This window comes from Passer domesticus, chromosome 20 (assembly GCF_036417665.1).
Source record: "Passer domesticus isolate bPasDom1 chromosome 20, bPasDom1.hap1, whole genome shotgun sequence".
Classification (NCBI taxonomy): domain Eukaryota; kingdom Metazoa; phylum Chordata; class Aves; order Passeriformes; family Passeridae; genus Passer; species Passer domesticus.
In genome coordinates, this window is record NC_087493.1 from 3,969,882 (window position 1) to 3,985,231 (window position 15,350).

At 51.2% G+C, this 15,350-nt stretch overlaps 1 protein-coding gene across 3 annotated transcripts in view; it reads right to left on the reverse strand.

Moving 5' to 3' along the window:
- The window catches only part of AXIN2 (axin 2), a 51,326-nt gene that overhangs the window by 22,236 nt on the left and 13,740 nt on the right, over positions 1-15,350 (reverse strand). For 2 of the 3 annotated variants that reach the window (XM_064395734.1, XM_064395732.1), the window contains exons 1-2: positions 2,541-2,678; positions 628-1,558 (exon numbers count right to left, since the gene is read on the reverse strand). In XM_064395734.1, the coding sequence (XP_064251804.1) occupies positions 628-1,451 (824 nt within the window). In that variant the 5' untranslated portion in view covers positions 1,452-1,558; positions 2,541-2,678. Of the gene's footprint in view, positions 1-627; positions 1,559-2,540; positions 2,679-15,350 lie in introns of those variants that run through there. The other variant, XM_064395733.1, reaches the window with a different exon arrangement.

Sequence of the window (15,350 nt, forward strand, 5' to 3'; positions counted from 1 at the left end):
CAATTTTAGGTATCCTCCTGTACGCACTGGCTCAAAGCCACCCTAGATGGCTCTGACATGACACGGACACCCCACGCCATGGAGAAGCTGCCCATCACACACACACACACACACAGAGCCAAAATAAAAGCAGATTCTGCCCAAGTTGCAGAGTTTGATGCAGTCAGTGCACACATTTCCTCCTCCACGACCGCACAATTGCTTCCCACATAACCAAGATCGTTAAACACCGGTTGATGGTGGAGTTGGGGAACTGGTAGGTTACATTATTCATGTGTCTCTGTGATCCACTCCACTACTGCTCTTAATAGGTTTGAAAGTTGAACCAATAATTAACGCATGTCCGGAGGACATAGTTGCTATGAAGTTTTTGATCTATAAAAGAACTGAAAGAGCCAATAGGGCTCCAGAGCACAGGATCTTGTTTTCCTCTGTAGAGGGGGGAAAAACCCCACACTCAGACAACACCCCACAAATTCCAGTGTCTGGAGGTGTGGGGAAGCAGCTGTGCTCCCAGCCCTTCAGGAAGCCTTGCCTCCCCTCCATTCCCACCCCAACAGCGTTCTGAAAAACACCCTCAAAGTCCCTAAAGTTAAAACAAAGCCCAGTTTCCAGGGGTTCCCTTACCTGTATCCGTTCTCGATCGTTTCCGTGGCTCTGACATTCGCTGTAACCCTCAACGTCTTGCTGGATAGTCCAACTACCGAAGGCAAGATTTTGTTTTTAAAGTCTGCACAGCTCCATTCCTCTTCTTCATTCAAGGTCGGGAGATAGCCACAGACAACTTTTAAGCTCCCCAGTCCATTGCTGTTCATGTAAGCGGGATTCTCTCCTCCACTCCGTACATATTCGAGGTATATATCAGAAGTTAAAAACATCTGGTAAGCATTTTCCTCCATCACAGTCTGAATCTCAGTCTGTGCCTGATCAAACATGATGGAATCTATCTGCTGCTTCTTGATGCTGTCCCTTATGTAGGTCTTGGTAGCAGGCTTGAGCTGCTTGGAGACGATGCTGTTGTTCTCGATGTACCTTTTGTAAATAGCTTTGGCTACTCGTAAAGTTTTGGTATCCTTAAGGTCCATCTGCCTGAAGCCATTGCAGGCAAACCAGAAGTCTAAGGTATCCACACATTTTTCCCTTTCCAGAAAGGTCCGAAAAAGATAGGCACCATCTTGATCTCCCAGGAGGGAATGCAAGGATTTGGTCCATCTGGCCAGAGGGGAGTCCGGGGACGCGCTGCCCTCCGGCTCGCCGAGTCCGTTCTCATTCCTCCGCGGGGCAGGAGGCACCGGCATGGCCTTGAAGCTTTGGCTTTTGGCGAGAAACGAGCTGGCGAGCTGCGGGCATGGTGCTTCTCCTTCCTCCCCCGGGACAGGGGGTCGGGGGGCGTCTTCCCTGAAGCTGCTGCTGGGGTCGGGGAGGTGGGCGAGGAGCACGGCGCTGCTCATGGCTCCGGAGCTCGCTGGGGAGAGGGGCTCCCAGTCGCTTCAGGAGCTGCCTTGTGCCTCTGCCTGCCTCAGCCTGGAGTCAGCAGGGGATCCTCGGAGCCTCCTCTCTGCAAAGGGGAAAAAAAAAAAAAAGGGGGGGGGGAAGAAAAAAGGAGTATTGATCTAATCAAAACCAGATCCTCCCAACATCAAAGGCAAAAAAGTAAACAGGCTTTTCAACTCCTCGCAGTCAAAAAAAAAAAAAAAAAAAAAAAAAAGGAAGAAAGAAAAGGAGAGAGAGAGAGAGAGGGAGGGAGGGAGGCAGGGCAGAGGGAGCGCGGCTCTATCGCCAGCCCGATCGCGACTATCAGATCCGCTCCGCTGAACTCCCGGCTCACTCTGAGCGGGGCCGGGGCCGGCGCGGGGGTGTCGGCGGGGCCCCCCCGCAGCCCCGGGCAGCTCGGGGCGTCCCTGCCCCGGCATCTGGTTTCCATTTGCCCCTCAGCCCAGCCCCGCTCCCCCACCCGCGTGTGTCCCGGTGTCCCCCCCCCAGCGAGAAGCGATGCTGGGGCTTCTCTGCGGGAGCCAGGCTGGAGCAGGGACCCCCCCCTCCCCAAAAAGCACCCCCGAGGCTGGGCTAAGGCGAGGCGGCCGTACCTGGGCGCTGCGGGGCATCCCGGGCCCCCCGCATCCCCCCTTGCAGCCGAGGACAGCAAGCCCGGCTCTGGAAAAGGGGCAATAAATGGGAATGGGGGGGGTCGGAGAGGGGCAGCCCCCAGCCCCGGGCTGCCCGGCGTGCAAAATAATAATGATAATAATAAAAACCTGCTCCAGAAATGGCGACGGGCTGGGAGGAGGGAGGTCGGAGGGGGAGGAAAGAGGGGGGGAAAAAGTCCGGAGCGACTTGGAGCCCTCCGAGCCGCGAGCAACAGCGGCGGGCACGGGCAGCGCGGAGGCTCCGCGCCCGCGGAGGGCGGCAGCGCGGGCACCCCGCGGGAAAAAAATATATATATGGGGGGGAAAAAATTAAGGAAATAACTGAAATTAGGAGAAAATCCCGTATCTGAAGCAGAAGAAGCGGCGGCCGCCGCCCCCGAAGTTGCCACTCACCGCCGAGCCGGAGCTCGCTGCGCGCCCGCGGCCCCGCCGCTCCCCGCCGCCGGCAGCGCGCAGGCTGCACCCGCTCCCCCCGCCGGCCTTCCTCCTCCTCGCCTTCCTCCTCCTCCTCCTCTCCTCCCCGGCGCTGCAACCGCATCGGAGAGCATCGGGAAAGAGGGGGGTAAAGGGAGGGGGGGGCTGCGAGGGAAGGAGCCCACTGCGATCCGCGCCTCCCTCCTCTCCCTCCCTCCCCTGGTTATTTATTTTATTTATTTTAAATACAAAAGCGCAGGTCCCGCCCCCCCCCCTCCCTCCGCCCCCCGCCCCGGGCTCCCCCCGCAGCATCAAAGCGCAGCCCGGCGGAGCGGTCCTGCAAGGGCGGTAGCGCACTAAAAAAAAAAAAAAAATTTAAAAAGAGAAAAAAAGAGGGAAAAAAAAGAGGAAAAGGGCCCAAAGAATTTTAAAAATTTACAGGAAAAAGAGAGAGAAGCCGGGGGAGCACCTCTGGCCCCTCCCGGTGCTCCCAGCCCCGGGGCATCCCCGGTGGGAGGCGGGCGCGGGGGCGGCTTCAGCGCGGGCGGGGGCGGCAGGAAAGGTGCGCACATCAGCGCTGGTGAGGAAAATCAAATAATTACACATTTTTTGGGGGTCAGGATTTATTTTTTGCGCCCTTCCCGCGGCGGCTACAGAGTTGCCAGGACCTTATCAAAGGGAAGCGATCGCGGCCGCCGCTCCGCCGCCTTAAAGGCGCAGCGCCCCTTTCCCTGCGCCGCCCCGCGCATCCCCCGCGCATCCCCCGCGCATCCCCCGCGCATCCCCCGCGCATCGCCCCCCGCCCGCCGCAGCGCCGCAGGGCGGGGGCCACTCCCCGGCATTCAAAACTTTGCTAAAAGTTTTCATGGCGGGGAGAAAACGGGGCGGGTCCCCGTATTATTATTTTTTTTTAATATATATATTCTATATATATATATAATCCGCGGGCCTGCTTTCGCTCTGCAGGCTAATTAAACAACCCCTGATTGCAATAGAACTGGCACAGCAGCCAAAGCAGCCCGGCCGCAGTTGCGTTCCCATCTCCGGCCCCAGCTGTTAAATATTAACCAGGCACGGAATGGAGGGTTTGGAACTTCATACAAAAGGTTTTAATTAGGGGTTGGCCCCCAAACCTGCCCTCCAGATCCAAGGAGCCTCCTGCCCTCCTCCTCCTCAGCCTGCTCCGAGGCTGGACCCGGGGGCTCTGCAGTTCCCCCGCCAGGAGCTGTCCCTCTGTCCAGAGCCCAGCTCTGGCTGGCAGAGCTGATGGGTCCAGCTTGGCTTGATTTTTATCATTATGATGGAATCACAGACTGGATTGGGTTGGAGGGGACATAAAGCCCATCCAGTGCCACCCCTGCCATGGCAGGGACACCTTCCACTGTCCCAGGCTGCTCCCAGCCCTGTCCAGCCTGGCCTTGGGCACTGCCAGGGGCAGCCAGAGCTGCTCTGGGCACCCAGCACCCTCACAGGGAAGCATTTCTTCTTAATAATCAATGCAACTCTGCCTTTAGTCAGTTCAGGAAATAACTGAAATTAGGAGAAAATTCTGCATCTCAAGCAGAAGAGTCTTGTCCTGTCACTCGGGGCAGGGCAGGTGGCAAAGCCTTCGGCCAAAGAAACGTCACCTTGGAAGGTGGCTGTGCCTGAGCATCACTAGGGCACCTCCTGGGAATGCAAAGGCACAGCCCAGCCCTTGTCCCCAGGCCGGGGGGTCACACACTGTCCCCACATCCAGGGCACACTCCTGAGCTGCCCCTTGCAGCCAGCACAGACCCCAGAGCCCTGGGAAGTGGAGCCCAGCCAGACCCTGCTCCCAGCACCAGGGATGATCCCAGGGCCTCCCCCCTCTCTCCTCCTGCCCTGCAGAAGGAAACCCCAAGGGAATGATGGGGATCTCACGAGAACAGTGGGGAGCCCAAGGGAACGATGGGGATCCCAAGGGAATGATGGGGATCCCAAGGGAACGATGGGGAGCCCAAGGAAATGATGGGGAGCACAAGGGAATGATGGGGATCCCAGGGAATGATGGGGAGCCCAAGGGAACGATGGGGAGCCCAAGGGAACAATGGGGAACGTGGGATAACAGCAGTGGGCACCCTGGGGATGCTGCAGTGCTGGTCCCAGGGACAGCCTGGTCCTAAAAGAGGGTTCAGAAATCACAGGATCACAACCACAGACCTGTCCCTCTCCCTTCCCCAGCCTTCTCTGTAAGGAAGAGCTGCTGGTTTGCACCATCCCCAAACCCAGAGCCTGCATTCACCCCACAGCACAGAGATTTCTTCTCCTGCTCCAGGCCCTGCTGCACCTGAACAAAAGGCAAATACCCCCAGAGGCTGAGTGTCGTGGTGGCCCTGGATGGGATGTCCTTTGGAGCCACAATTTGTCACCCAGCCAGTGAACTGACCATGCCTGGGCTGGGCAACCTGGGCTAATAACGAAGGAGCACGAGGCTGAATTTGTTGTTGCTGCCCAGTTACACATTTCCCAGGCCTGGGAATGGCCACCACTGCACATGGAAAGCAAATGTCCTGCCAAGCCCACGAGCTGAACAGTAAAAGCCCTTTCAAGGCACAACAAGAGTTATGAATTATTAGGATTATTAATATTTTTGCTGCTCCTAATGCCAAATATGACGTGCCACAATGCCAGGTGCTACTGAGCCATACAAAATAGAAATTTCCTGGGAGAATGAACGGCCTGTGTCCCTCTGGGCCCCTTGGGATGGTGACAGTGGTGTCACCTCCAGCCCAGGACCTCCAACCATGAGAAGGTGACTTGACCACCTCTTTCTCCTTACAACTTTCTTTGAAACTATGCTGGATAAAAACCTCTCCGAGTCCCACTTACTGCTACAGCACAGAAAATTAAACTATTATAATGGAGGCTGAAAACCTCGGCCTCGCTCCCTTTGGAAGAAAATCTCATTAAGTCTCATTCATCCCATTTCATAAAAATGTCATTAAACCGAGTGGTTCTCTCCAAATCCCGTTGTGCAATAGCACTGCCCTGGGAGGGAACCCAGAAACTCAGACAGGGACATTTACCAAATTCCATGTGCAGAGAGGCAGCCCACCCAAACACCTGCCTGACCCCCCATCCTCCCTGTGCCAGCAGAGAGGGACCTGGGGGAACAAGAGCAGGGCAGGGCGAGCCCCTGGGGCCGTGCCTTTGTGTGGAGGTGCCCAGGGAGCAGCCTGTCCTGCCCAGGGCAGCTCCTGTCCGGTCAGGGAGTCTCTTTTCTCCTCCTGCCAACAGGGAAGAGTCACGCCGTGCCTGGGATTTGAAAGCAATGTGGTGAACTAGGCAGGCGGTGGCAGGTACAGGAAGGTCTTCCAGAGTTTTCTTCATCTTTATCAGCTTCTGGAAGTCCTTGTTCGCAGATCTACAGGGAATCTCTGTGTTCAGGTAGCAGCTGCAGTCATCAAGAAAGCAGAGGATCTTTGAATTTCCTTCTGATTTTCCTGTCTAAACTTGAATCTGAATTCCCAGGTTGAACAGAGGGAAAATTAACTATTTATATTTTATTTGTTAGCCCTTCTCTGCATCTGAGATAAAAACTCAGTCAAATGAGGGAGAAAAGGACTGCAAAAAGCTGTTTAAAGCAGAGTCCTCCAGCCGTGCTCAGCCCTCCTGGTGCCCAGCAAAGGCCAGACACAGCCTGTCCCCTCCTCTCTGGCTGCTGCTGTGTGTCATGTTCACAGGCAGCAAAGAAGCTTGAAGTCAGATTGTGGCACCAAAAAGGAATAATTTTAGATTAAAAGAACCAGTTCACAGTGAAGCTACACAATAAAGAGAAATTAATTTTTTTTTTTTTACTTTGAGCTTTTTTTAGAGCAGGTAGTAAAAAAAAAAAAAAGAAGTGGGAAAAAAAAAAGGCAGAGGGGTCTTTAAGAGCATTTCAGATGTGCCAGTCCACACTCCTGGGCTCCTCCTGACTGCCCCCAGCTAACCTGGCTCCTGTGTGCCCACAGGCTCTGCTCCAAAAGAGATGGCTCTGGGTTGTTGTCTTCCCACAGAACACCAGCTCAGACACCAGCAGCGTGCAGGCTCTGAGGGCTGCACCAGGGAGAGCCCTGTGAGGGCTTTGTGGAGGTGATGGGGTCCAGGAGCTCAACCAAACCAAACCCAGCAGCCCCAGCCCATCAGAGCAGTGCCCACACTGTGCTTGTCAGGAGCCACAAGTCCTCAAGCAGGGGACAAAGTCAGGGACACACCATGGGCCAGGGGACTGCCTTCCTCATGGGGAACCTCAAAAAACCCGAGATGTCACTACAGCCTGTCCAGCCCCACCAGGAGATGCCAGCACAGCCTGTCCAGCCCCACCATGAGGCCAGAGCACGGTGCTGTGTCTGACCCCAACTCTGCTGATGCACCTCTGCTCAAACCACGGTAGGATCATTGAATCACAGAATCCCAGCCTGGTTTGGGTTGGAAGGGACCTTAAAGCTCATCCTGTTCCACGCCCCTGCCATGGCCAGGGACACCTTCCACTGGACCAGGTTGCTCCAAGCCCTGTCCAGCCTGGCCTTGGGCACTGCCAGGGGGTCTCAAGGACATGGATGGAAAATAAAGAGGAAACATGAAACAAGCATGGTGAGAGAGCTCCCTCCTCTCCATGCACAGCCCCCACTGGGGGTCCAATCCCCTCCAAGCCCTCCCCTCCTGCCCTCCCCTCCATCCCTGTGCCTGCCCTTCCCTATTTACTCTTCCCACCTTGGGGATTTAGACCCCGAGCCAGAGCGGGCCAGGGGCTCAGGGTCTAAAAACCACTTTCCCAGCAGGAAAACTCCCCAGTGGCAGGCAGAGCCAGGGAGGTCCCTCAGAGGGTAGGATCCAGCCCCACGAGTGGGGCTGATGTCACCCTCTGTCACCGCGCTCGCGCTGGTGGTCACGGTGATAACGAGATCAAAGGCTTGGGACTATTTCAACAGAAGTGCTGGGAACAGCCTTGATCAAAATAAGAGGAAGACCCTGTATACAGAAGACATGAGAGGTTTGCAACCCACATGTGAACCTTTGAAGTTATTCTCTCTCTCTTTTTTTTTTTTAATAAACTAGTTTAACATCATTAGTTTAAGAGGTACGAACCCGATGGGCTGTGTAATCTCCCCACATACTGCAGGCACAGGGTATTATCCACACAAAGACATGCTTTTCCAGTGGGGGGGAAGAGCACTGCCAGAGACACTCACAAATAAGACAAGAAAACACACAATTAGTTTTATGGGATTTGAAGTTCATTCCATAAACTGACACACTTTTGTTAGTGACTATCGCCAGATAAGTCCGATACATTTTCTCTCCTATAATCCTTTTACCATTTCCATTCCCCCCTACAGACTCTTTTCCTTGATGTTTTGTTCAGTGCACTCCCTGCTATCTGCACACGCTTGCCCAGATTTTTGAGACTTGAAAGGGGCAGGATATCAGCATTAACCGTTCCAGGAGAGCTGATAAAACACACACAGCACTTTGCTATCTATTAACATTTCTGAACTCCTTCCATCACCTGCGCAGAACAGTGATTGAAGAGAGGGTGGGAGCAAAAGAGGTAAATGAGGATATTTATGACCACTTTCCCATGACTTATTTTTTCCACCACCCCTTCCTCACCATGCACAAACGAGGCATGGCTTTCTCTGCCACCTTCCTGTAACAAGGACAGCAAGATTCCCCATCCCTGGAAATCCCAGGCTGAACAGGGCTGGGAGCAACCTGGTTTAATGGAAGATGTCCCTGCATATGGCCCTGGAATGTAGCATTTAAATTATCTTGATTTTTTTTTTTAAATACAGTTTTTGATGGGAAATTGAGCACTGCTGTGGCTCTCGGGGATGTACCCATGCTGCCATGGCAGAACAATGAGTATGGTTCTCTTGTCATGCCAGTGATGACTCCTTAACGTCCTCCTCAGGGCCACATGCCTCGTTTTTCCACCTCTACTCACTGCTTCTGGTAAACAGTGCTGGTTCTGGGTTTCATTAGCACGTGGTGCCAGGGAGAAGCTGGATCTGAAGTGGTTCAAAGCCCAGTTTCTCCATGCTCTAATCCTGTGAGTGCTCATGAAGTGACTTTTAGACACTCCACCGTGCAAGCAATCAGCTCCACACAACAACTTGTGAATGTCCACCACCCTGAGGGGACAAACGGGACAGTGGCACAAACCCCTCCCAGAGCTTTTGCTAAAATCACCACCAGACACCGTGTCTGTGGCAGCCTGGAGCTTTATCTGCCCAGCAGGCTCAGATTGAAGGACTTCTCTTCCAGCCTGAGGTGGCTCAGGTCCCCCCACATGTGCCCTCCTCCTTCTGCACCAGGAATGGGGAGGTGACAGAGCATCGCTGCCAGCAGGGCCTGGAGGAGATTCCATTCCATTTTTTCATGGAAACAGGAACATTTTTTCCAGGCATGCTCAGGGAAACCCTTCTCCTGCGTGCACAGAGGGGTGTCCTGGCTCTGGATGCTCCTGGAGGAGAACACGACTCGGGGCTGATGGTATCTTGGCCTGACTGCAGAGGAAGGGAAATATATGATGTGTTACCAGCCTGAACTGATGTGATTTGATTCTGCAATTTTATCTGGTTTGTTTTCTGGCTCCTATGGCTGTGTAAAAATGGCTCCTTGAAAACCCAACTAAGGATGAAGTGCACTCCCTGCAAATCTCAGCGAGGGAAGGAAATCCAAATGTTTTGAGTTTAACTATTAAACATAGTTTCCAGCTAGTGTGCTCAGAATTTGAAATTAAACAAATGAAAGAAACATGTTTCAATGGTTTTATGTAGGCAATAATGTCATTAACAGGAAATAAAGAAATTGGGCTTTGCAGCTGCAGCATGGAGTTTAACCCTTGCCGTGCAGCTCAGTGCCTGCTGGGCAGCCACAGCCCACTCCCACCCTGCCTGCTCCAGGGCATCCCAAAAACACTGCCTGGACCCAAATACCCTGATCCACACAGCCCTTCAAGCAGGATGGTAATGGAAAAGGCAGGAGGAGAGACAACAGCTAGGAGAGAACAGGTTTTCCTGACTAGTGGAAAACTTGCAGATCATAAAGTCAAATAAAACTTTTCAGTTCCAGGAGTAAAAAAAAAAAACAAAAAAAAACAAACAAACCCAAGCCCTTTGTGCATGGTTATTTTCAGGTGTGCTGTCAAAGTTGAGTAAAATTATACCTGCTTTGGTTTGTTTCTGCCTGTCCATTCAATTCCCAGAATTAAGGACAGTGATGAGATCCCAGCCCCCATGGTGCTGTCAGGAGCTGGGTGATGCCTCTCAAAAGCTGGACCAGTCCTGAGGCCACAAAAGAAACATTAATTTTCTTAAGGATGCCTCTATTTCCAGGTGTGAAATGCAGGCTGGAGAGAGCAGGCTTTGCATGGAGAAAGCCTCACCCCCACATCCTCAGGTCACCCCTCCTGAGCAGCTGGTGGCCAAACCAGCACCAAATTATTGGTGCCATTTCAGTTAAAATCACATTTTACTGCTCCCCCTTCTCCCAGTCTATCTACATTTCTTTTTAGTAGATTGTATCTTCCTCTGCCAAAGCCCTATTGATTGTTTGAAAAGGTGTTTTCTTCCACTGTGGGAATCTCCACCATAATCCTTAAATAATTAATATTGGCAGCTTTGTTTTCCCTTTTCATTAAAAGGAAGGGAAAACTTGCTGAGTGTGAGGTCAGTCTCTCTCCTGCCCAGACCCAAAAAGGCTGCTTGGACATACATTTCATTAATGAATATTTTCTTTTTACTAGAAATCTTCATGCTGGGGAAGAAACCATCAAAATACTATTTTAATCTTTTTTTTCCTTTTGCTTTCTAATCCTTTCACAGAAGCCTGGAAATTACCCAGTATCCTTTCTCCCCATAAGAAACTGGGGGGACTGGGAACCTCCTACTACTGAAACTCAGGAGAAACTGTTGTCAGACCACATCCCCATTTCTGCATCCCCAAACAGCTTCTGGGCTTTTCCCTCTTTTCCCACCAGAACTGAAATTAGGACACTTTGGTTTTTTTTTTTTTTAATATTTGAAAACAATTCTAACTCAAATCTCCTGTTATCCTGAGAGCATAATCCAACTCTTTCACATCACAACTGAGAGATCCCCCCTCCTTTTTTTGGTAGCATTCACAAGTGTCTGGATAATCATTTCCCCAGCACTCCTGTTCCTCCCAGAACCATTCCAGGGAACAAAACCCATCCCCAGGAGGATCCTCTGGCACTGAAGCAGTTCCTACCTTGCTCTTATTCCCCTGGAAAAGGCCAGCACATCCCCTCCACACTAATCAAAGCCCCTCTAATCAAGGCTGCAGATCAGCTCATTAATGCTGGTGCAGGGGGAGCCCCTGACAGGGGATGGTGACCATGGCAGGAAGCACTGAGGGGAGCTGTCACCTCCCAAGTCCCAGCTGCTGCTTCCTGAGATAAGTTTAGTTTGTAACGGGAACATTTCCACCTGGGGGAAGCCCTAAAAACTCCTAGAAAGCAGTAAAAGCTGAAATCCTGCTGTGGGTGATGCAGAGCAGGGTTGGCTACAGGACAACCACACTGCTGTGGTGTTCCACACCTCCAAAGGACACTCAGGGGTGTTTCACCTCCAAAAACACAGGTTCTGAGGGATTTGTCAGAGATGCATTTAGGGTCTGTTCCCCTCTGTGCAAGGAATGGAAATCAGAGCTTCCACACAAGCCCCCTGCAAGCTGGAAGGAGAACACTTACCTCAGTCATGGATGAAGGGGGTTGCTTGGGAATGGAAAATAAAACTTTGGGAATCATGGAAAGAACGCTTTGATTATGATCCCCATCCCATGCCTGGCTGCTCAGATTAACTGGGAGCACTGCCATGGTGGATCTCTCCCCAAAGGCCATTGGGATGGTGATCAGCTCCCAGGAAAATGGGGCACCTCCTGCTCCCTGCGGGCCTGGGGGATGGAGCAGCTCCAGAGGAACCAGCTGGCCACAGGGGCAGCGACTTCTGAGCACACCTTGTGCAGCTCCAGGTCTGCAAGGGCTTGCCTTGGGCACCTGTGGCATGTTTTAGTGCTGGGTTCCAGTTATCCACCCTGTCTGATGATGGGCTCAATGAAAGAAATGCTGGAATAGCTGATTAACTTCATAACATTAATAAATTCCATAGATTTAAGCAATTTACACCATTGTCCTTTCGTTACACAGGCACATGCCCAAACCAAGAGCAGATATAAAATTATATTAAATTTATTTACTAAATAAATAAATAAATAAATTTATTTATATTATAAATAATTCGAATTTTATTTAAATTATTTATATATTAAATAAATTAAATTTTATTTTGTTTTTTATTAAATTGATTTATTTTTTATATTAAATTGATTTCAGTTCATGGAGAATGTAGTATTGGAGCAGGCTCAAGACAGAGCTGTTTAATACCTTTAAAAGGATGTGGTTCCACAAGCTCAGACACGTTGACATCTGCTCTTGAAGTGAACACGGATAATGAGGCTCTCCTGTGATACACCTGACACAGCCAGCACTGGGAATGTGGATCTGTCACCCGTGAGCTGATAAAAACCCTGGGCCAGAGAGCTGGAGCTGGTCACCCAGCCCTGGCCTTCACTGAAGAACCCACTGAGCTCCAGCTGCGATGGCTCTGGGAGCTCTGAGCCGTGCCAGGAGGACCAGCCCAGCCCTGGCAGTGCCCAGCCAGGCTGGACAGGGCTTGGAGCACCCTGGGAGAGTGGAAGGTGTCCCTGCCCATGGCAGGGGGTGGAAGGAGATGGGTTTTAAGGTCTCTTCCCATCCAAACCCTTCCATGGTTCTGCTGCAGTCACAGCTGGGACACTGCTGAACAGCCTGGAGCCAGAGCCAGCCCTTTGTCCTGGAGTGCACTAAAATAATAACCTGCCTAATGCTGCTACTACACCCATGCAAATCAGGAGGAAAGGATTACACCACTATAAAACCTGCTGCACACCAGTAAGAGAAAAATATTCCGAGTAATTTTTTCTTCTCTTGATGACTTTACAGAGGCTGGGGAGGTTCTCCCTGACCACTGAAGCTGCACAGAGCCTGGGCACCAGCTGAAGTGGCAGCAGCCCCTCTGCAGAGGGGAGCAGGGATGTGTTTTTTGGCAGCAGGGCCAGCCCGTTTCCTTGGGCCACCCCCTTCATTGTGAATGCTTCAGGCATTAGCTCAGGGAACTCACCCAGCTAAAAATAACCCTTCCCGCACAAAAAATAGACAAAGAAAAAGGCTATTTATACCCTGGATCAATTCCTGGGCTCGTTCACCGTGTGGAATGGCTGCACTGGGATCAGGCACCAGGAGCTGCAGCAGCCAGCCCAGCCCGGGGTGCCCACGGGCACATCCTGGGCACAGGGGCACTGGCCCCATTTGGCTGTAAACCAGCTCAGCATCCACAGATGACCTTTATTCCTGGCATTGGCAGGGGCTGGAGAAGGGAGCACTGCGGGTGTTTTTATAATTTTCATTTTAGTCTCTATGTTTTCAGTTTATAAATGTATTTTTTTTTTTGTTTGCCTCACCTGGCTGCCCTCCCAGCTGGGTCAGGGCTGTTCCTCTATGTGCTGTTCTCAAATTCTTGGGTTTAAACACCACAAAAAGACAAAGGGCCAACTCCAAATGCCCAAAGAGAAACAGAGGATCAGCCAAATAGTTTGATAAAACTCAGGGAGAATGATCCATCCTCATCTGCCTCAGCAGACAAGTTTAAATATGGATAAAGACAGTTGGAGTAATATAGATGCATTTTTTCCTCTTGTTGTTTTCTGTTTTGACTTCTTTGGGATCATTCAAAGGGAGGTTCAAGCTTTGATCTTCTCCATTGGCAATATTTTCTTCATCTAGGTTTTTATAGTTTGAGAAGAGATGTTACATGCTTGCAAGAGAGACTATCAATATGATGTGGGCCTGAACAAAAAACCTGGTGTCAGGTTCTCCATTTGGAGTGTTACCTCAAGCTTTGAAGTTTGTAATGATTCAAAAGCATCTAGAGCTGCTACAAATGTTAATAAAATTAAAGCCATCTGAAAGTGAGGCTTGCATGTGCCTTTGAAAGTAGGTCTGTGATCAGTTATTACCCTCAATTACCTTGTTGTCCACTCTTTTAGCTCGAGGTTAAACTCTTAACACTTTGCTTTGAAGTGGTTATCCTTTTATCTATGACCGGACTGAGGAATTTAAGGGCAATAATCAATGAGAGCTTCATAAGAATAAAGGGGAGACAAGGCAAGGGGAAGAGGTGTGAATGTGCCCTTAACGGCTGGCTGGGGGTTCGGGGGGCTCTGACAGAGCCTTGGCAAGAAAAAGAAAAGGAAAGAAAAAAGAAAAAAAAAAGAAAGATGAAGAGGAACAAAAAAGGGGGGAATGAAAGAAAAAAAAATAAAAAAGGGAGGCCCAGCAATTTCCAAATCACTGCTAAAAATAAAGCAAAAGCACCAGCCCGGGGTGGGGCTGGGTGTGGGGAGCACGGCGAGGTGAAGCTCATCAAAGCGAGGAGAGATAGGAGGAAAGGATTGGCTTCATCAGCCTTTGATGTTGGCCAGGGCACCTCGCCCTGCACGGGGACACGGGGTGGGACCCTGAGCTGGGGACCCTCCTGACCCCCACCCCAAAACAAGAGGTCCTCAAGCTCCTGGCCATCCTTCTCTGGAAGGATTCCATCCCAGGTAGGATGCCCCAGAGGGAATCCTTCCTGCCCTTCCCTGGCAGCAGCAGCATCCCTGCCACTGCACCCCGCTGCCACCAAGGGCTCCTTGGCCAGCACCCACCACAAAGCCACCGTGGGACGCTGAGTCCCTTCTTGGGGACGGCAAGAAGGAGGCTCAGAGAATCCACCTGGGACATCCCTGTCGCAGCCTGCATGGGCTCCGAGGTGTGACCCAGCCCTCTCCTCACAGAACCACAGCCAAGCTGCGCTTTCACCATCCGGGGAAAATCAGAGCAACACTCCCAGCCAGCTCTTTGCCTTTAATTTTTTTAATCCGAGGTGCCTAAAGCGAGGTGTTGAAACGCATGTTGAGTGCACCTCGTTTGGCAGGGGACCAAGCCCACATGGCCTGGGTTTGTGAAGTCCTGAGCACAACCTCGGTGTGTGCTCAGCATCTCCCAAAACCCTCGCGCCGCCGCGCTTTGATCCCGCGCCAGCCTTCGGAGCTGCGTGTCTAATTTAAGGTGCTTGGGTTGGAAAATGTTGACAATTATTGTTACTCTAAAATTAAATCAGTGCTTAATTATCAAAATTGATGGTAACTTAGAGTGGCATTTTCAAGAGAGCCTCAGGGAGTCAGAAGGAGATTTTCAAAGGCGGTTTAATGTCTCAGGGCCATGTCTCCCTCTCCGTACCTGCACTTTCCTACTGACTGCTCCTGCTTCAGCACCTTTTTAAGGCCACCCGAGTTGAGCTGAGCTCTCTACCGAGATGCTACAAGGTGGACCTGAAACCATGAGCACAGACCAGAACCAGCCCTCCAAATGCACTTGGCTAATTCACAGCGAGAAATCAATTGGCTTTGGGTGCCTAATTCTCCTATAATCCTTTAGATAATCCCAGCTTTTAGGCTTTCAGATACCGATAAAAAACCAAACAAACCCCACAATACAAGAAATTCATGCAAATAGAATAGAGAACCAACATATATTTCATATAACTTTCAGATACTCTGAACTTGATACGAAGTAGGTTGAGGACAATAGCAATAAAACATTGCTCAAGAGAGAGTAAAGGCACAGGACCGTGAAGCCCGAGGCTGAGAACAGAGTTTCGTAATTAAGTAGCCTCCAGACAA